Source organism: Phascolarctos cinereus, unplaced genomic scaffold (genome assembly GCF_003287225.1).
Source record: "Phascolarctos cinereus isolate Bilbo 61053 unplaced genomic scaffold, phaCin_HiC Scaffold_1;HRSCAF=81, whole genome shotgun sequence".
Taxonomy (NCBI): Eukaryota; Metazoa; Chordata; class Mammalia; order Diprotodontia; family Phascolarctidae; genus Phascolarctos; species Phascolarctos cinereus.
In genome coordinates this window covers 178,568,887-178,590,905 of record NW_027555514.1, presented here as the reverse complement: position 1 = coordinate 178,590,905, position 22,019 = coordinate 178,568,887, and the positions used below count along the sequence as shown (strand labels likewise).

Here is a 22,019-nt window from a genome sequence, read left to right as displayed (position 1 = left end):
CTTAATTTTTCACTTTAGGTGAAGTAAATTAATCTGAAGTCTACAACCTTTCGAGTTTTAAGAGGTCAGGGCAATAAGACATCTGGGAGTCCAGGAGTTGAGTCACAATGAGTTTTTCAGACAGCCCAGCATCAGAGCCTCAAGGAGCAAGGACTCATCCCAGTGATAGCTAAGGAAAGGACTCATCCATTCGTCATGCCACATTTGAACGTGAATTTGGTAAGACCAACACTACGTAAAAACTGCATTAAGCCTGAGTTCATTCTCCCCAATAACAAAGAAGATAGAGGGAAGAACTGTGCCTCTAAGATATTGGGAGATGGGCAATGTTTGTACTTCCATTCTTTCTATGTCTTAGAAGTTAATATGCCCATGTAAAAGCTAATTGGTTAAATGGAACTGAGCAAGAAAAAAGAAAAAAAAAGGAGGGTTAATAAAAGTGATACATTTGAAACAGCCTTTATAAAAAAAATCATTTTTTATACTATGTTTCTAATACTGCAGGAGTTTATTTATTCAAAAACAGTCACAAAATGTTATCCTGTCTACAATTAAAGTTGTTATATTGGCAGAATGTAGTTAATAAAAGGCCTAATAAAAGCTTTTAAAAAATGGAACTGAGCAGCTAGGCACTGTTGGTTAACAGTGGAGGAAACATACCCAGAATAGGTACCCATGCTTATAATTTTAAAGAAAATGACCCCAACCCTGTCAAGGTTACCCCTAGAGCCCTGGGGAAAGAGATATAGCCAGACACACTTTGCAATCATTGAGTTCATGGCATACTGGCTACATTGGGATTTATACTTTAAGGGGGATAAGCATTCCCTTGAAGCCCTTAAAGTGATTTTAACTACCTCAGTCTTTGAACTGGAGGAGATTTGAGTTACACCTGAGAGTTTTAAAAGACATATATAGCCTGCAGCAAAGAAGACTGATAGGAAGCAACAGGGAGACAGCATCCCTAGTCCCATTCAGGACATAATGATCTAAACAAGCATCATTTGTACATGGGCAACACCTGACAGAAAAACATCAAAGAGAAGACGTGTAAGCAGTAGGGGAAAGTAGAATCAGAAAAAAGAGAGATCAGAGTGGACTGCATGGCTTCTCTAAGTACCTCAGAACAAAGTACTTGGGCTAAGGCTACTGGAGGTCCTCACCCTGAGTTCTAGTTTCTGAGTTGCAGCTAGGCATCTGGCAGCTGGGTGGCATAGTAGATAGTATTGGACCTGTGGTCAGAAAGACCTGAATTCAAATCCAGCCTCGGACATGAGCTGTTTGACCTTGGTCAAGTCTCTTAACCCCTATTTGCCTGCGTTTCTTCAACTCTAAAAAAGAGATGATAATAATAGCACCTAACTACCAGGGCTGTTGTGAGGACCCAATGTGATGTTTGTAACACCCTTAGCACAGCGGCTAGCACATAGTAGGTGCTACATAAATGCTAGCTTGTCATTGTCATTGTCACTATCATCATCATTTGCCTGAAAGGCTGTATGGCCCACCTTGCTCTCCCCCTTCTCCATCACAACTCCTCCCTACTTTCAGTTCTAACTCATTTCTTCTTTTCCAGCTTCTTCTGCCAGGTAGCACCAATATTTTCCATTTCAGCTTGTTAATTCCCTGATCCTTCTTCTCAGTCTGTCCTGATGAAGTCTGCATGTGTCTCTTAAAATTCCTGAGTGTGATTCAAGTTCCTCCTCCCAAATCAAAGATCGCAAAAATTCAAATCACTTTCAGGAATGCGAGGGAATATTTTTTCCCTCTGATGTTAAAAAAAAGTCTCAGAATGCCAGTCAGTTCTCAAACTCCTATTATATCTGGAATGTTGAGGACCAGGAATAGTTGGTATAGATGACTACCGTGAGTAGAATATAATGTAAATGAAGGGAATTAATATGAAATAAATTTGGAAAAGTTAAATTGAATCCAGAATGTAGAGGCCTCTAACTGCTAAGCTGAAGAATACAAATATGAAAACACTAAGATTTTTGAGCAGCGGAATAATATAGCCAGATTTATGCCTTAGGCAAATTATTTTGGCAACTCTGTAGAGGGTGGATTGGAGAGAGGAAAACATAGAAGCAGAGAGTCCAATTAGGAAGCTATTACTACAATCCAGATAAATACCTGAATTAAAGGTGATAAATACCTGAATTAAGATAGTAACTATGAATGGGAAATAAGAGGATGGATGCAAGGAATATAATGAAAATAAATCAATTAAGACTTGGCAATTGACCTGACAGTGGGGGATGAGTGCAATAGATGATTAAAGGATGAGGGCAAGTAGTGCTATAGGCTAAAGCCTACAAATTTCACACTAAAAGCTTTCCCAATAAAACAAGGGAGTAAAATAAGAAAGCCTCCTCTCCTCTTTGATTTTTTCACATAGTTCTAGAAATGCTAACTGCAGCAATAAGATTGGAGAAAGAAATTAAAGACATAAACGTAGGAAAAGAACAGACAAAATTATCTCTGTTTGCAGATTACATGGTGGTTTACTTAGAAAATCCAAGGGAAACAACAAAGAATTTAATCTTCAGTAAAGTAGTAGTATACAGTCAATTTATGAAAATCATCAGCATGTAGACACAGCAATAACCACATCCAAAAGGAAATAATGAAAAGAGAAGTTTCATTAAAAGTAGCTGCAAAATGCATTAAATATTTGAGAGTCAATCTACTAAGACATATTTTAGACTTTGAAATTGTAATTATAAAGCACTCTTTAAAGAAATATAGAATGACTTAAATAATTGGAGGAGTAATCACTGTTCATGATTGGGACATGCCAACTTAATGTATAAGTAATATACACAATATATGATATATAAATAACCATACTTCCTAAATTAATTTACAGATTTGGAGTTATGCTAATTAGACTACCAACAGGTACTTTATAGAGCTAAACAAATATCAAAATTCATTTAAAGGAACAAAGTCCAGACTGTCAAGGAAAATAAGGAAAAAAAGTAGGAATAAAGGAAGGAATAGCTCTTTCAGACTTCAAATGATATCATAAAGCTGGAATCATTGAAACTACTTGATATTGGTTGAAAAAATAGAAAAGTAGGTCAGTGGAAGCAGATAGACAAACAAGAATCAGAAACAACTCAATTATTAAGAGAGAAAAAAATTATTTGAGGAAGAACTCCCTATTCAACAAGAACATCTAGGGGGGAAATGGAAAGCAGTTTGGCAAAAATTGGGCGAAGGCCAATAATATAGGATTTTTTAGGATCAGGTGTGATTTCTTTGGTATAGGGAATTCCCAATAAAGAAACTCCCTCTACCAAGGCAAGCCAATCACTTCTCTGAAAATTTTGGTTTTAGAAAATAAGTGCTTGGGGCACTGAGAGGTAAAATTATTTGTTCAGGTTTACACAGATAATGTGTATCAAAGGCAGGATTTAAATTTATATCCTCCTGACTCTAGGATTGGCTCTGTATTCATTATACCACAATGCCTTTACACCTTAAACCACACGCAACAAAAAATGGAAAATGGTTTTGTGACCTGAATGGTAATGGCCATAGAATCAAGAATTCAGAAGGAAAAAAAAGCTCACATGATTTCCAGAGCTATGATTAGAATGAGAGTTCTATCCTAAACAAAGGAAAAGGGTAATGACAAAAGATAAATAATTTGAATTACATAAAATTGAAAATATTTTGCACAGATTAAATTAGTATACATAGGACAAAAAGAGAACCATCAAGTGAGAAAAATCTTTACATGGAGTTATCTCTGATAAGTGTCTGTATTCAATATAACATACATATATACATAAATGCATACATGAAAATAACTCAAACATATAAAACTAAGAACCAGTACCCAAATGTATATGTGTGTATATGCAAAGGATATGAATCAGTAATTCTTTAAAGAATTTCATAGTATTAACAACCATATGAAAAGTTGTCACCTTTGAGTACAAGATAAAAGCAATTTTAAAGAAATAAGGAATGACTGAAGTAATTGGAAGAATTATCATTGTTCATGATTGGGCCATGCCAATTTAATGTATAAGTAATATACATAATATATGATATATAAATAACCACACTACCTAAATTAATTTACAGATTTAGAGTTCTACCAATTAGACTACCAACAGGTACTTTGTAATGCTAAACAAATAACAAAAATCATACAAACTCTTTTGTACACCTCTCTGAGGAGACATTAGTGAGTCATCTTTTTATTTAACTACAATGTATGGGCATGTTCTGGTTTTATTTATAATGAGAAAGCCAAGATTGGTATAGTTCAAGATATTGCATAGATCCTCAGATTAGATCTAAAGACAATCAAGAAACTGACCTAACAATTGGCACTAAGCAGATGAAGAATGCACATTGCAAAAATTATGTAATATAGTTGGGGTGGTGAATTGTTGAGCTAGTGCAAGAGTTCACTATCTTAAACAGGAATTGCTTATGGGCAATAAAGTATACCAAGAAATAAGAAGTAGAAGGAAAGAGAGGGTATAGATAGGATTTGACAAATTGGGCATTTTTTGCAATGAAACCAAAATACTCCAAGATCACACACACACACACACACACACACACACACACACACACACACACACACAACACAACCCACATGCTTTTAAATACCATTATTTTTCCAGTGATACCATGTCTCTGAGAATTATGGACTACCTAAATTAGTTCTATCTTAAGAACATAGGGAAAAATTAAAGAGAGAATTAAAGGCTTTCTGATCATTTTTCATTATTACTTGGCAGCAAATGGTAAACCAGGGGACTGACTGGAGAAGAAAAAAATATATAAAAATATGTATCCCAATGACATTTATTGGAAAATTTTGTTTAGAGTCCTCTAAGGCTGTAGAGGACTAGAGATCTGTATGGGAAATTCTTTGGGGCCGAACATAAAGCTGAGTTTCCACCACCTATATGGCCATGTAGTTGAGGTGTGAGGTCAGCTAATAGTTTCCAGCTTATGTTCAAGAAAGATCCTCTCAGTTTTATACAGTAGTGATGTTTGACCTGTTTTCCTCTATTCCCAGGGGCTTTAGAACAGTGATTGTAGAGAGACATGATATTTTTTGTTACCTCTGCTCCAAGATATATACTTTAGCTTATTGTATTATAATTGGCTGAGGCAGTGAAAGAAAATGAAAAGGGAGGGAAGTCACCTTATATAATTGGCTTTGCAGATTTGTTAAGCCTGTTCCTGTGGCTTTGATTAGTATTTGAGAAAACTATCCCAGAATCCATGAGTTTATTGTTCATATAGATGGGTATTAGATCATAAGATAAAGGACTGAGGTCCTCTTAATTGATCTTTTAATTGCCAGATTTGGTGGCCTCTTCTCAATCCTCATCCTCCTTGACCTTTCTGCAGCCTTTGCCAGGGTTGGTCACTCTCTCCTCCTTGATATTCTATTCTCTCTAGGTTTGAAGGGCTCCACCTTCTCCTGATTCTCCTCCCATCTATCTGACCACTCCTCTGTCTCTTTGCCAAATTGTCTCCCAGGTCACACCCTCTGATCCAAAGGGTTCTGTCCTGGACTCTTTTCTCTTCTCCCTCTGTACTGTTTCATTTGGTGATTTCATCAGTATACATGGATTTAATTACCACATCATTATCATGTCTATTGCTAATGATTCTCAAATCTACCTAGTTGCCCTAATCTCTCTACCAGCCTCCAGTCTTGTACTTTCAACTGCCTTTCAGCCATTTTGAACCATATGTCCAGTAGACATCTCAAACTCAACATTTCTAAAACTGAACTCATTATGTTTCCCCTCTAAATCTTCTCCTCCCTCCTAACTTCTTTATTATGTTGAACAGAGGTGTCAAACATGTGACCATAACACTCTTGAATACCAAATCAGATTAAAATGTAATTGAGAAATATTTAACAAAATAAATAAAAACACAATAGAACATAGATAATACTGAAAGTTTTCTTAATAATGTGATTCTCTTATCAATATTTGACCTTCAGGAATCCTTACATATGATTTAGTGGCCCTTTTTCTAATTGAATTTGACACTAACCTCCCATTTCCTCAGGCTTGTGCCCTACTTGTCATCCTTAGATTCTCACTATCTCTCACCCTACCCCATGCCCACCATACTCACTCTGTTGCTAAAGCCTATAAATTTCACCTTCACAACATCTCTTCACTAGGCTTCCTTCTCTCCTCTGACACTGCCACCACTTTGTGCAGCCCCATCACCTTACACCTGCACCATTGCAATAGCCTACTGGTGGTCTGCCTACATTAACTCTCCATTTCAATTCATCCTGCATTCAGCCAGCAAAGTGATTTCTCTAAAGTGCAAGTCTGACCAGGTCATACCCTGTTCCTCAGTAAACTCCAGTGGCTCTCTATAACCTCCAAGATTAAATACAAAAAAGCTTGTTGATTGATTGAAACTCATAGACAAAAGATGATGAGGACCTAAACTATAGGAGTAGTATAAGAGCAGTGAAAAGGAGACAGTGTAGGAGATATTAAAGAGATATGCCTAATCAAGCATTCAATCAATAAATACATAATAAGTATCTACTAGTCTGGGGACACACATACAAAGAATAAAACAATCTGTCTCTCTTATAGATTATAGGATTAAGGTATAGATTAAGTTTATAGGATTTTTATAGGATTAAGGTATATATTAAGTTCATAGGATTTTAGTGCAAATCCAATATGTGTCAACAGTGTGATGTGGCAACCAAGAAAAGTTAACGTAATCTTAGGCTGTATTAACAGAGGCTTAGTGCCCAAAAATGTAAGGAGGTCAGAGTCCTACTGTACTAAGCCCTTGACAGACAACATCTGAAGTTTTATGTTCAATATGGCCTCTATTTTGATAAGAAGAACACTCAAAGGAGGGCTAGTAGGATAACAAAGGATAATTCCATATGAGGGTCAGTTGAAGTAAATGGATATGTTTGTTTCACTTGGAGAAGACTAAGAGAAGGATGTGAGAATTGTTTTCAAGGATTTCAAGGTCTTGTCAAGTGGAAGAGAAATTGGACTTGTTCTACTTGGCCCAAATAAGGTACAAGTTGGAGCATTCGGTAAATGTTGCAAGGAGGAAAATCTAGGCTTAACAGTAGGAAGTTCCTAATTAAGAGTAATCCCAAAGTGGAATTCCATGGCCTTAGGAGGTGGTGAGTTCCCCCTCCCTAGAAGTATTCAAATGGATAGAAAAAATGGGTAATTACTTGTCAGATACATTGTAGGGGATATTACTATTCGGGTAGGGAAACTAGTTTTCTAGGCTCTCTCTTCCTACTCAGATTCTATGAATCTATAGTATTGGTAAAATGAGCTTGCCTTTTTAGCTAACAATATAACCTGAGTATTGTTGCTCAAAGTTAATACTACTGAGAACCTGGATGAGGTAATTACATTTTAACAACAGTACATACATACCATAAATGCATACTTGTTGATCACCTGGATGACAGTTTTAAACAGAATCTTACTTGTTAGTGTATGCCCATGATACACAACAGGTTCATTTTGTGATCCATCCCAGCAGTCAATTTCTAAACAGCGACATCCTTTCACAAGTGCACTGAATAAAACAAAAATAAAATACTTCTCAGACATCTCACCCGTGTAGGGAAGTCAGTAAGATAATAAATAATCTAGAACAGGTCACCCCCAAAAAATGCTTTCTTTCTTTTTAAATAAATACATTATTACATGTTTCCTAATATATTGGCAAGTCTAGTATTATGAGGATTCACAAGTCTTCTGGGAAACCAGCAAAGGCATACTACAAGGACTTGACTTGTCATGAAATAAAAAACTTCCCCACATCTCCCACCTATTCAAATGTTCCATTTGTCTCTACTTGGGTTTCATTTGGGCAGCTAGGTGACACGAATGACAGAGTGCCCAGCCTGGAGTCAGGACGACTCATCTTCTCGAGCTCAAATCCAGCCTCAAACAATGACTAGCTGTGTGACCCTGGGCAAGTCACTAAATCCTGTTTGCCTCAATTTCTTCATCTGTAAAATGAGCTGGAGGAGGAAATGACAAATGACGCCACTATCTCTGCCACTATTATTCTATGCTGTATCGTCTTAATGATTCACCAAATTCCATAGTCAGACTCTTTTTTCCTCCTTTAGCTTAAGATGCTTCTTCTTGTTAAAATCTGAATACCTCTTAAGTGAGAAAATCTTGGGTCCCTTGCAACTCTAAAATTTTCTGCTCTTTTATAATTGTCTCATTAGTCATTTACATGTTTAATGAAATTTAATTCATCTCATCTTGCTTAGGAGGCAGGTTTTGATCATAAGTAAAATGGAGAGACATTAGGAATCCTGGATGCCCAGGTGAAAGGAGTGTTTGTAGGGACTGCTGAAAGTGTAGGGAACACAGAATGTTGATGCTGATGAAATCAAAGGTGAGTTTCACCTATGTCACAATTTTTCCCTGTTTCTACTCCTTGCTTGTTTTAGAAAACATCACTTCTAAGAATGATATATCAAGCCCTAAGCCTCTGGTGCTCACTTTCTCACCTGTCTGATTCATACATTCTCTGCAGCTGGAGGTGAAGAAATTAGTAAATGTTTTTGTTTAGAAATTCTTTATTAGTATTGGGTTTGGGCTCCATCAAAGAGTCACAGAGAGAGCACTTTCTACTCCACTGAATTTCTAAAATCTGTTATCCATCTAAGTTCCCAATTACTGTCCTGTGTTATTTATTGGAATAAAATCTTTGGCATCATTACACTAGATCTGAAATCTAGCTTTAAGTTCAAAGTAGTTATTTTAACTCTATAGATTGAATTTGTCACACTTTTACTACTAGAAAGCACATGTTTTATAAGTACCTATCTTTTTACGTATATTTTGAAAACTGCTTCCAATTGGACATTTCTCCTAATGTCAATGGCATAATTGTAATGATAGAGTATAAATCAATAGAGATTTCTCAAAATCATATAGATTTGGTATAATAGGTAGCAAATGAAATAATATACATGAAAATACTTTTTAATTATGCACTGTCTAAATGGAAAGTATTATTTCTATTCATTACATCGGTAAGAAATTATATTTAAAACATTCAGAATTCCATATGATCTCCGGATTTCACAGAAATAGCTTTATGGATGTACATATCTATAAACCATATCAGGTGCTGGCTTATGCACAAACTAGTTTCAATGTTAATAGGAGGTGGAAGTAGGAATTCAATCTTTATTTTTCTCTTCATATTAACTTCATTAATTATTAAACTAGAAATAACTTTTTTTCACCCCTAACTGGTCAGTGGGCATAAACATGGCCTTACATAGGAAATTTATCAAATGTCTCACTAGGAAGCTAGGTGGTTATGAGGCACACAGATAGGAATGTTCCTTGCCTACCTTCTCCAGCGAGATGCCAAGCACTCTCCTCTGTACTCCTGCCAATTGATGGTCCACATATGGTAAGAGCATAGGTCAGGAGCTAATTGCTTTTTAGGTGGCACAATATTTCAAATTAAATACAAAAATAAATACCTTGCATAGCCCCAAAGGTCACTTGGCCCTATTAACTGCCCAGAAATCAGGTAGGTATTATGAGAAGATGAAATAAAGTAATCGTTTAAAGGACGAGTCATATATCTTGATAAACATGTGTGCAGTCCTTTTTAAATAGCAAGCAATCATTCGAGTCCATGTATCTTATAAATCCTTCGATTGTCATCTGGTGTTGTTTTTTTCACTACAAACAATATTAAAAAGAAAGCAAAAATTATTTTTACCAATTAAAAGAATGTCTATTTCAAATATGTGTAGCAGTGGATGTTATCCCTAAAACATTGATACATAGCTAAAACTGCTAGAATTTCCAATTGTCCTGGTATACAAATTTTAATAATTTAGCTTTAAGATCTTCCAGTTCAAAATTAATTTAATAAAATTTATCATTTAATTATGTCAAATGATTTCATTCTTATTTGATCATCAGAAAGCAAAGCATATAAAATCCATATAAATTTGTTCCACTATTTTAAAATATAATAGCTAGCGTTCTTACATTTCTCTAAGATTAGCAAATTCCTTCATGTATACTGTCTCATCTGATCTTCACAACAGTTCTGGGAAGTAGGTGCCATTATTATCGTAATTCTAGATATGAAGAAACTTAGGCCCACCAAGGTTATGTAACTTGCCAAAGGTTACATAGATAGTTAAGTATCTCTTATTGACTCCAAATTCTCTATGCACTGTGCCATCTAACTGCTCCAAAATATGCCATATTTACCTCCCTTAACCTAAAATCTGTAAGAGATCATTTTTAAGGCAATTTGGGCTAAGTGACTTGCCCAGTGTCTGAAGCCAAATTTGAACTCAGGTCCTCCGGACTCCAGGGCTGATGCTCTATCCACCTGCTCCACCTAGCTGCCCCAATTATTTTATTTTTTGAATGGTAAGGTAAGTATTATTTACTTCACCATTTAATTTTTAGTTTTCAAAAGTATTTGTCATGAGACTCCATTATATAACAAGTTTTCCTAGTGCATTTTAAATTACAGTTAAGGGGGGAAAATAACTAATGTAATTAGGAACTCTTCTATTGCTTCAAAACAAAAAGTTACACCTCTATAACCCACATGTGAATAAGTATCTTATTTAATAAGTACTTTAAAAGTATGCTTATTTATTATAAACAGCTTGAGTGCAAGGTTAGTTTCTTCTTCATGTTCTATAACCTCTGATAGCACCTAGTACAGTGTGTGTGCTTGTGAGACCTTCATCTTGCACACTTCTGCGTCAGAGGCTGTGTAAATTCAAGGACATGGTATTATATGGCACCAAAGACATTGTAAATTCTAACAGCTATAATTTGTAAGTGTTTATTGCCCTTTGTTCTCATATAATCAGTAGAACTGATATATTTAAGTACACTTCAAAATATGAGGAAATAAATAACAATAGTTGTTTTCTGGTGACAAAATAGGAATTAAATTTATTTGTTGTTTTGTAGATGATGCTAAAATGGAGGTGAAATTGAGGCTACCCAGCACCTTAGATAATAGAACCAGAATTCAATTTAGTAAACCTGTAAAGTGTGTAGTGACCAAAGGATAAGTATAAAAGTATATATTTGTGAAGTCTCAAACATAAAATGAGCACAATAAATGTTTGTCCAGTGAACGAATAGACAAACATAGGCATCAAAAATTCAATAGCAACCGCACCTGTGATTTAATTTGTATGGGAAACTCTGAGGAAAGAAACTCCATCTATCTATGCAGGCCAGCATCTTCTCTATAATCTATAGTCTTAAAGAATTACATAGGGCAATGAAAAGATTAGTGACTTGTCTAGGGTGAAACAGCCAATATGTGTTAAAATGCAGTACTTAAACCTAGGTCTTCCCAGATTTAAGGTCAGTTCTCAATCTACTTAGCCTCAAAAAAATACAACAAAATAATTATAACCTATCATATTTGAAGGTAGCTAACAAATATGTAAAAGTCATAGTAAAATGAAAATTGAAGATGACTCCATAATACTACTATCACTAAATCTGTAAAGCTATTCTGGAACTATCAGCTCCTACTGTCACCCCCAATATTCCTTCTTCTCTGCCTACAGGTTATGCTATCCCCAAGCATTTGGTAAAATAATTGTAAAAGCGCTATCAAAAATTATTTAGCTCATTGGAAAAAGTATGGAGCAGGAAAAGGAAATATTTGTTCATTAAAAAAAGGAAGAAAGAAAAAGTATGGAGTAAAGTTGGGCCTTAAAAATATTTAATTTGAGCAACCAACTTATTTCATCCAATTGCCTAGCACGTAGAAATTATGGAATAATTATACACATACATTTGTATAATGGATAGAGTTCATGGGTCTCTGACCTATACTAGCTTAACTTCTCAGTACCCTCAGGCAACACTCTAAAAACAAAAATTGCAAAACAGTAGCTGATCTACATTAATATCTAGTATTGGGAGTTTCACTGGGAGTTCCCTATTGTGAAAGTGAAAATTGATAGCCCACTTTACTGTGTGTTAATTATTGATTGAGAATTATATCTAATCACTGGAATTAGTACTTAGGAATTAGTTTGATTCAAAAAGAGAGTTTGACTTTTTAAAGTTAGAGTCTATAAGATAGTTTGACTTCTTTATGAGAGTCTAACTTCCTCATTTCTATAGGCTACAGGCTGGACTTGATCTATTTTACCCTAGAAAGGAGGAGGAAGGATGAGCTGATATGGTCATAAGAGGCTCTGTCTGATCACAAGCCTAGCACTGGATCACTCTGGTGTAGGGGGTTACCTAACACAGGACTTTCCAGAAGATGTTGACTAACTCTGTTTTCTCCCTTGCCCCAGACTTTGGACACCCCCTTTTGGAAGTCAGCATGACTATGCCAAATGTAAGCCCACCCTATACCTTTACTCCACTTTTACTATAGACCAATCACAATTCTAATTTAGCATCATTGAACCTTATATAACCAACTGTGTAAAAGACTGCTCTGTCTGCTGTTAATGAATCCCTGACCACTGAGGGGCTTGGGATCTCACTTTATTGGCCACTGCTAGACTTTAATAAATTTGTCATGCTTGGAATTTTGTGCTTCAGTTTCTCTTAATCACAGATTCTTATTGTGACACTATACCAGTGAAATCATATTTCTAGAAAAAATATAAAAATTATACACACATACACACACACACACACACACACACACACACACACACACATACACATACACATACACATAGTGCCAGAAGAATAGAATATTTGATTAAGGCAAGAGTTCAGAGACAGCAGGCATGTTCTCAGTCTGTAAGTAGAAGGTGGCATATCCCCAAGAAGCAACTCAGAATCTACCTTATTAACTCTTTGTTTCTTCTCCAGTTGCAATTTGGGCTATTCCATCATACCCCAGAATTGGTCCTGGAATTATCTAAGAAGTACCCTCAGTCCCTGAAAACTCTTCTTATCATAGGATGGCTATTTCTAGCACAGTCCCCTAGGCCAGCCCTTTTACCTCCTTTTTGTGTGTTATCTTCCCCCGTTAAAATATAAGGTCCTTGAGAGGAGAGACTATCTTTATTTTTGCTTGGCAAATGATAAGTGCTTAATAAGTTCTTGTTAACAGATTCCTGAACCTTCCAGGGACAATATAAATTTATCCTTTCATGTAGTCCAATAATTCTTAAATTATCTCTCCTTGGGGGCAGAGCCAAGATGGCAAAGTAAAAGCAATGATTTGCTTGAGCTCTCTCCCAGATTGCTCCAAATACCTGTTAAAATGGCTGTAAACAAATTCTAGAGCAGCAGAACCCACAAAAGGACAAAGTGAAATAAATGTCCAGCCCAAGACAACCTGGATGGTAGAGTAGAAAGGTCTATTGTGCTGGGCAGGGAGAGCAGCGCAGTTCAGCATGGGCTGTGCAGGCAAAGACCAGCCCTCAGTGGACCTGGAACAGGCCTCTGGGGACCAAAGCACTAGCAGCCGTGGTGGTTTCCAGATTTCTCAACCCACAAATGCCAAAGACAACTTAGAAGGTCTGTCAGACCTGGGTGAGAGAGGAGCACAGTCCAGCTTCAGTTCTGGCACAGCCTCAGGGCAGCAGCTACTTCTAGACCTCTCCACTCACAGATGGTAGGGGGATTGAGCAGCTGATAAGAGGGGGACTGCAGGGATCTCTTTGCTGGTGCTGAGGCAGGATTCTCTTGCTTTGCCCATATTTGGATCTGGGTCACAGTTCTTGGTGGCAGTCCTGGGGCAAGGAGGAGTGTTGGCCTGGTAGAGCTTGTAGCAGTGGTACAGAGAAAATCCCCCTTACAGTTCCAAGGCAGAAAAGAGTGTTTGTGGTCACTCATAGACCAGAGCACAGGCCAGGAAAGGAGTAAACACCACACCTTTGATCATACCACCTTGGAAGAACTGAAAATTTATAGGTCTCTAAAAGTATCTCTGGAAACAGCTGTGCAAAACCCCTGAAGCTTGGGACAGTACATTCTCCACACTGGAAGCAGACCCCCTACCTTAACAAAGAATTTAAAAGTCAAGTAATTGACTGGGAACATGATGAAACAGCACAAAAAAAAAAAAACAGACCATAGAATCTTACTTTGGTGACAAAGAAAATTAAAACATACAATCAGAAGAAGACACCAAAGTCAAAATTCCTACGTTCAAAGCCTCCAAGAAAAATATGAATTGGTCCCAGGCCATGAAAGAGCTCAAAAAGGATTTTGAGAAGTAAGAAAAGCAGAGGGAAAACTAGGAAGAGAAATGAGAGTGATGCAAGAAAATCATGAAAAACTAGTCAACAGCTTGCTAAAGGAGACCCAAAAAATACTGAAGAAAAAACACCTCAAAAGAGACTAACCCAAATGGCAAAAGAGTTCCAAAAAGCCAATGAAGAGAAGAATGCCTTAAAAAGCAGAACTGGCCAAATGAAAAGGAAGTCCAAAAGCTCACTGAAGAAAATAATTCCTTAAAAATTAGAGTAGAGCAAATGTAAACTAAAGACTTTCTGAGAAATCAAGAAATTATAAAACAAAACCAAAAGAATAAGAAAAAAGAAGACAATGTGAAATATGTCGTTGGAAAAACAACAGACCTGGAAAATAGATCCAAGGGAGATGTTTAAAAATTATTGAACAAGCCGTGATAAAAAAAAAAAGAGCCTAGACATCGTCTTTCAAGAAATTTTCAAGGAAAACTGCTCTGATATTCTAGAACCAGAGGGTAATCACCTCCTGAGATCCCCAAAAGAAAACTCCTAGGAATGCTATAGCCAAATTCCAGAGTTCCCAAGTCAAGGAGAAAATATTGCAAGCAGCCAGAAAGAAACAATTCAAGTACCGTGGAAACACAATCAGCATAACACAAGATTTAGCAGCTTCTACATTAAGAGATCTGAGGGCTTGGAATATGATATTCTGGAGGTCAAAGGAGCAAGAATCACCTACCCAGCAAAACTGAATATAATCCTTCGGGGGGAAAAAAATGGATAGTCAGTGAAACAGAGAACCTTCAAATATTCTTGATGAAAGGACCAGAGCTTAAAAGAAAATCTGACTTTCAAATACAAAATTCAAGAGAAACATGAAAAGGTAAACAGGAAAGAGAAATCATAAGGGACTTCTGAAAGTTGAATTGTTTACATTCCTACATGGAAAGATGATATTTGTAACTCATGAAACCTTTCTCAGTATTAGGGTTGTTAGAGGGAAAAAATATATGCATATATACATATATATGTACAAATACATATATGTATATATATATACATATACATATACACATATATTATATGGGTATATATATATTTGTATATATGTGTGTGTGTATATATGTGTGTGTATATATATATATACACGTGTGTATATATATAGTGTGTGTATGTATACACATATACATGTGTCTCTGTGTGTATGTATATATATGTAAATATACACACACACACACCACACACACACACACACACACACACAGAGGTCCCAGGGTGAGTTGAAAGATGAAAGGATGATATCTAAGAAATAAAATTAAGGGGTGAGAGAGGATTATACTGGGAGAAGGAGAAAGGGAGAAGTAGAATGGGGTAAGTTATCTTACATAATACAGACAAGGAAAAGCTTTTACAGTGGAGGGAAAGTGGGGAAAGGTGCAAAGGAATGAGTGAATCTTATTCTCATTGGATTTGGCTTAAGGAAGGAATAACATGCACACTCAATTGAGTATGGAAATCTATCTTACCCTACAGGAAAATGGGGAGGGGGAAGGGGACAAGAGAGCAGGGGGATGATAGAGAGGAGGGCAGATTAGAGGAGGGGGTAATCAGAAGCAAACACTTCTAAGGAGGGACAGGGAATAGAGAATAGAATAAATGGGGGGTGGGATAGGATGAAGGGAAATTTACTTAGTTTTTCACAACGTGACTACTATGGATGCTGCCTCTGCTATCTTCACTCCACCCCCAATCTAGGTTTATTCTTGATGGGATACTTCAGAAACCATCTGAAAGAACTTTTGATCAATGATATCATCACAGAATCCAGTATCCTGAATGTATTATTTATAGTAGAGCATGAAACTAAAAACTAAAAAACTAGAACAAAAAACATAAAACTACCAAACTCTGAACAAGAAAATAAAAATGTATCAGTCCACTACAGCAAGGGTTCAAGAAGTCCTGGACTATTTCTTAGACTGCCAGTAGCTGTCAATGTTGGTGTTGGATTTAGGCATGAAGAAGTTCAGATTCCTATGACTGATGATAAGTACATAACAGTTTTCATCTGCCCAATTAGATTTTTACCGTTTGAATGTTTGCCCCAAGGTGTCTCAATGTCATGTGATACTTTCCAGTGACCAATGGAAAAAAATAGCAAGAGATATGCATTTTCTGGAAGTGTTGGTGTATTTAGACAGTCTCATTGCTTTTGCAAAGACACTGAGAGAACATGAGGATATTCTAGTGAAAATGTTAGATCAGCTAGAGAGAAGACTGGTCTGAAGCTATCATTTGACAAGTGCCAGTTTTTCAGAGCCTCTGTCAAGTGTGGAAATTACAGGATCTTAGCAAGACATAAGACTAACTGAGAAAACATATTGGCCACATCCAAAATGATGTAAGATTTATGAACATTTTTAGGTCTTGGAAGGCTATTATCACAAATTTTTACTGCATGCTGCTATAGTTAAACCATTAAATAATCTCACTCATGGATATGTGATAGAAGAGAATCAGAAAAAAAAAAGTGGGAAAAGTTAAAATTCTCTCAATGCTATGGAGCCATTTGGAGATTACTAGACAGACAAATATGAAAAAACTTTCAAAGACTTTGTCAATTTCCTTTTACATAAATCAGGTTTGGTCTGTGTGGATCCATGGAAGCCTTTTGTCCTGAGTACAAATGCTAATTTGGAAGGCTGTGAAGCAATTATCTACTGTAAGAGTGCTGACCATGAGGACCAGATTGTATTCTCCAGTAGATCTATTGACAGTAAGACTTGCTATCCCATGAATAAACTAGAATACGTGGCTTTGAAGTGTGCTTTCACTAAGCAGTTTAGAGACTAGGTGAATGGAACTAAAAATTAGATATAGAGACTCCCTGTGGTATAATCCAGAGATTAAAAAATGCTAATAGGCAGCTTATACCATCAACCAGCAGCAGTGCTTACAGTTCATAAGAATCTGAATGACCTAACCTATGACGAAGGGAACTTATTATGGTTCAGGAGAAAGCAAAGTGGTTAAACATGTACCCAGATGGTAATATTAATGTTTGTCCATGTAATGTATGCCTTGCATGCAATTGCATGTTAGTGTATGTTAAGCCATATGTTAATTATTGCTAGTATTTTGCATATATTATAGCTTCATTTTTGAATGTGCATAATTTTGAGCATACAGTGAGTACTGTATTACAGTGAGTAATATACTATTACTATGTAGCATGGCTACTAGATGGTTTAGTGGATAGAGCACTGAGCTTGGAGTCAACAAGACCTGAATTCAAACCCAGCGTCAGACACTTACCAGGTATATGACCCTGGGCAAGTCACTTAGTCTCTGCCTTAATCCACTGGAGAAGGAAATGGCAAACCACTCCAGTAACTTTGCCAATAAAATCCCAGAGAGAGTATGGCCCACAGGGTCATAACTGAATGACCAAAAAACAACAATTTTATATAGCATACATTATTATTATATAGCTCTAGCATTTTTATCCAGTTTGCCAACCTTTAATAATACGCTAGAAAGAAAAGGAACAGACCACTGAGTATTCTTTTGGAGACCCTGAACTGTAACTCTAGCTGTCAATCATAGGTGATCTCCAAAGTGATGTACCTGAGAGAAGGAAATACATTGACTATAAAGCATAGATGGTGGCCATAGATAAGGAAAGAAAGTAGAAAGGAAGAAAATGGGAGGAAAGGATGAAAATAGGAGCAAGGAAGGCAGACAGTAAACACACAGAAAAAAAAAGAATGTGTTAGAAGCAAGAGTTAAGGGAAAGAAGGGTATTCCTTGAAAAGAAAGGTTATATACAAAACATGGTCAATATTGTATGTAGGAGAATATATTAATATGGTATGTCACTGTTTTCATACAAAGTAATATAGGCCATCATCAATTTTCAATTCAATACTATTGACTGATAAAAAGTATGTCATATATAACAACAAATATTTGCAATGAAACACTAAAGCAAGTTAAAAATAGATCATACCTTCTTCGATGGGCTCATATTTTTGAATTATTTCAGAGGCAATGATTTTACTCATCTTAACATATTGTTCTTGTTTAAGAAATTTTATCAGATTTTGTTCAGATAGAATTTTGCGATTTGAAGAATAGGCATTGAAAATCTGAACAACTTCTTTTCTGTAGGCAAAATTTCGATAAATTGCTCTAAATTCCTCTATTGTTATTTTTCCATTCTTATGTATGTCATTTTCCTACCAAAAAAAAAAGAAAGAACTTATGGAGTGACATAGGCATTTTTTAACCAAAAAAAGCATATTTTAAAGCAAAGTATTTTATGTATAAAACTTTTTTTTTAAGTGAGGCAATTTGGGTTAAGTGACTTTCCCAGAGTCACACAGCTAGGAAGTATTATGTGTTTGAGGCTGCATTTGAACTCAGGTCCTTCTGACTCCAGGGCTGGTGCTCTATCCACTGAGCCACATAGCTGCCCCTGTATAAAACATTTTAAAGAAAATAAAATGTTACTGTCAAAAACCCACATAGACAGAAATGTGAAGCCTCTTATGTAAGGTGGTGGACCAGGAAAGAGCCAGGGTCTTAGATCATCACTTATGTTATTCCATAGTGAAAAATGTTGATTAAAATGAGAGGAAAGATTATTTTCATTCAATTCATTCAACAAATACTGTTGATTATCTATTACAGGGGTGGGGAACCTGTGGCCTTCAGGCCACATGTGACCATCTAGGTCTTCAAGTGTGGCCTTTTGACTGAATCCAAATTTCATGGAACAAATTTTGAAGTTTGGATTCAGTCAAAGGGCTGGTCTATTAGAATGTTAGAATCATACTGTGCTATGATAGTTATAACATTATAAAAATAGATAACTACCCCTGAATTTGTAAACCAGCTAAGGGAACAAGAGATAAACAATTGAGTTAAATAACAATTGAAGGTAGTGTATTATGAAGTTTAGCATGAGTAGAAGGGAGAGATGATAAGCCATATAATCATCCAAAAGACAACCAGCTAGTGTCATCAGGGAAAGTTCATGGAAGAGTAGGGAAGGGAAATAACCCTTGAAAAATTAATAGTATATGGATAAACTAACAAGAAAAGTAAATATATTCCAGATGGGAGATTGGCATGACAAAAGACATGGAAGAAGTCATGTACAAAATATACTTAGGAAGCAGTAAGTAGAATTAAAAACTGAAGGTTGGGGCAGCTAGGTGGCACAGTGGATAGAGCACTGGCCCTGGATTCAGGAGAACCTGAGTTCAAATCCGGCCTCAGACACATAACACTTACTAGCTGTGTGACCCTGTGTTGACACTTAACCCCATTGCCCAGCCAAACAAACAAACAAACAAAAAACTGGAGGTTGAGGTATAGTGAGTGACAAGGTCCAGATGGTACACTGGGGCTATACTGTAGAGGACTTTATATGACCATCTAAGTTTGTACTTTACTCTATAAGCAATGGGGAACTCCTTCTTTGAGTAAGCAAGTGACATAATGAAAACAGTTTTAAGAAGCGTAATTTAATGGTCATGTGCAAAACATCTTGGCATAGGGTTAGAGGAAGGAATTGCATAAAGAGACAGTTGTTCTATAGAATTCCAGTCTTGAGAGAATGAGGAATAAAATCAGGGCAATAGATAGGAATAGAAGGGAAGAACGCTATTATGAAGGCAGGACCAACCATAACTATGGCTTATGTCCTCTGGATACTATTCAGTCTATCAATGTCATTTTTAGATGGTTATCCCAGAACTGAACATAAAACTCTAGATTTGATCTGATCAAAGCAGATTATAAAGAGTTTATCACCTCCCTAGTACTGGACACTCTTCTTCTCCTAATGCAGATTATATTAGCTTTTTAATCAGCCATACTGCTGACTCATATTCAACTAGCAACCTATGAGAACTCCTATATTGTTTCTAGACAAAACATCATTGAGCTATACTTCTCTAATTTTTTTTTTACTTATAAAACTGATTTTTCAAAGTATAAGACTTTACATTTATAAGTATTAAACTTCAGAATAAATTATATTCGGCCAAATTCTTTGAACTATTAAAATTTTCTTTGAAACTGAATCTGTTAGCTGATTTTTCGGTTCCTCCAAGATTTTTGCCATTTCAAAATTTGATAAACATAGCACATATAACTTTATCAAAGTAATTAATAAATGTATTAAATGAAACAGGGCCAGAAAGTCCCCTTAACACATTTTTTCAAAGTAGAAATATAACCATTAATGATTGGGCTTTGAATTCAATCATTCAACCAGTTCTGAGTTCATTTAACTGTATTATCACATATTGATCAATCAACATGCATTTATTAAGCTCTTAATATGTGGTAGGCACTGTGCTAAATTCTGGGGATATAAAGAAAGGCAGAAAATGCATTCCTCAACTTCAAGGAGCTCAGATTCTACTGGGGGAGGCAATATACAAACAACTACACACATTCAAGATATATGTAATGTAAATGGGAGGCAGTTATCTCATGGAAGAGGCACTAACTGGGAGTGGGAGAGGGAGTGTCAGAATTGAAGAAGGTAGGAATTGAACTGAGTCTTAAAGAAAGTCAAGAGGAAATGAGGAGAAATGCTACTCTAGGCAGGGGGAACAGTTAGTCCCCCAGAAAAGGCATTGAGATGAACACAATTACGAAACACTTTTCACACAAAGTTAGATCTAAATAATTAGAAAAATATTGATTGCTCATGGGTAGACTGAGCCAACATAAAAAAAATGGCAATTCCACCTAAATTAATCTACTTGTTCAGTGTCATACCAATCAAACTACCAAAAATATTTTATAGAGCTAGAAAAAATAATAACAAAATTCATTTGGAAGAAGAAAAGTTCAAGAATATCAAGGGAATCGATGAAAAAAATGTGAAGGAAGATGACTTAACTATACCAGGTATTAAATTGTTAATCATCAAAACAATCTGGTACTGGTTAAGAAACAGGGTGGTGAATCAGTAGAACAGATTTGGTACACAATACATCATACTAAATTACCATAGCAATCTAATGTTTGATAAACCCAAAGATTCCAGCTTTGGGGACAAAACCTCACTATTTGGCAAAAACTACTGGGAAAACTGGAAAACAGTACAGCAGAAGCTAGGTATAGACCAACATCTCACACTGTATACCAAGATAAAATCAAAATTGGTACATGATTTAGACATAAAAGGTGATACCATAAGCAAATTCGGGAAGCATAGAATACTTTACCTGTCAGATCTGTAGATAAGGGAAGAATTTAGAACCAAACAATAGAAAACATTACAAAATGTAAAATTAATAATTGTAATTATATCAAATTAAAAAGGGGTTGCACAAATAAAACCAATGCAACCAAAGTTAGAAGAAAAGCAAAAAACTGGGGGGGGGAAGTTTTAGAGCCAATATTTCTGACAAAGGTCTCATTTCTCAAACATATAGAGAACTGAGTCAAATTTCTAAGAATACAAGCCATTCCCCAATTGACAAATGGTCAAGGATATGAATGGGCAATTTTCAGACAAAGAAATCTAAGCTATCTGTAGTCAGATAGAAAAATCCTCTAAATCACTAGTGAGTAGAGAAATGCAAATTAAAACAGCCCACACCTATGAGATTGCCTAATATGACAGAAAAGGAAAATAACAAATGTTGGGGGGAATGCGGGAAAACTGGGACACTACTCCACCACTGGTGGAGTTCTGAATTGATCCCACCATTCTGGAGACCAGTTTGGCACTATGCCCAAAGGGCTATAAAACTGTACATATTGTTTGATCCAG

At 36.1% G+C, this 22,019-nt stretch overlaps 1 protein-coding gene across 1 annotated transcript in view; it reads right to left on the bottom strand.

Moving 5' to 3' along the window:
- Positions 1-22,019, bottom strand: part of PLCZ1 (phospholipase C zeta 1) — a 100,914-nt gene that overhangs the window by 62,530 nt on the left and 16,365 nt on the right. Inside the window, 5 exon segments of the mRNA XM_020994333.2 lie at positions 7,437-7,581; positions 9,527-9,627; positions 9,630-9,713; positions 12,334-12,356; positions 18,228-18,456. Coding sequence (XP_020849992.1) covers positions 7,437-7,581; positions 9,527-9,627; positions 9,630-9,713; positions 12,334-12,356; positions 18,228-18,456 — 582 coding nt within the window.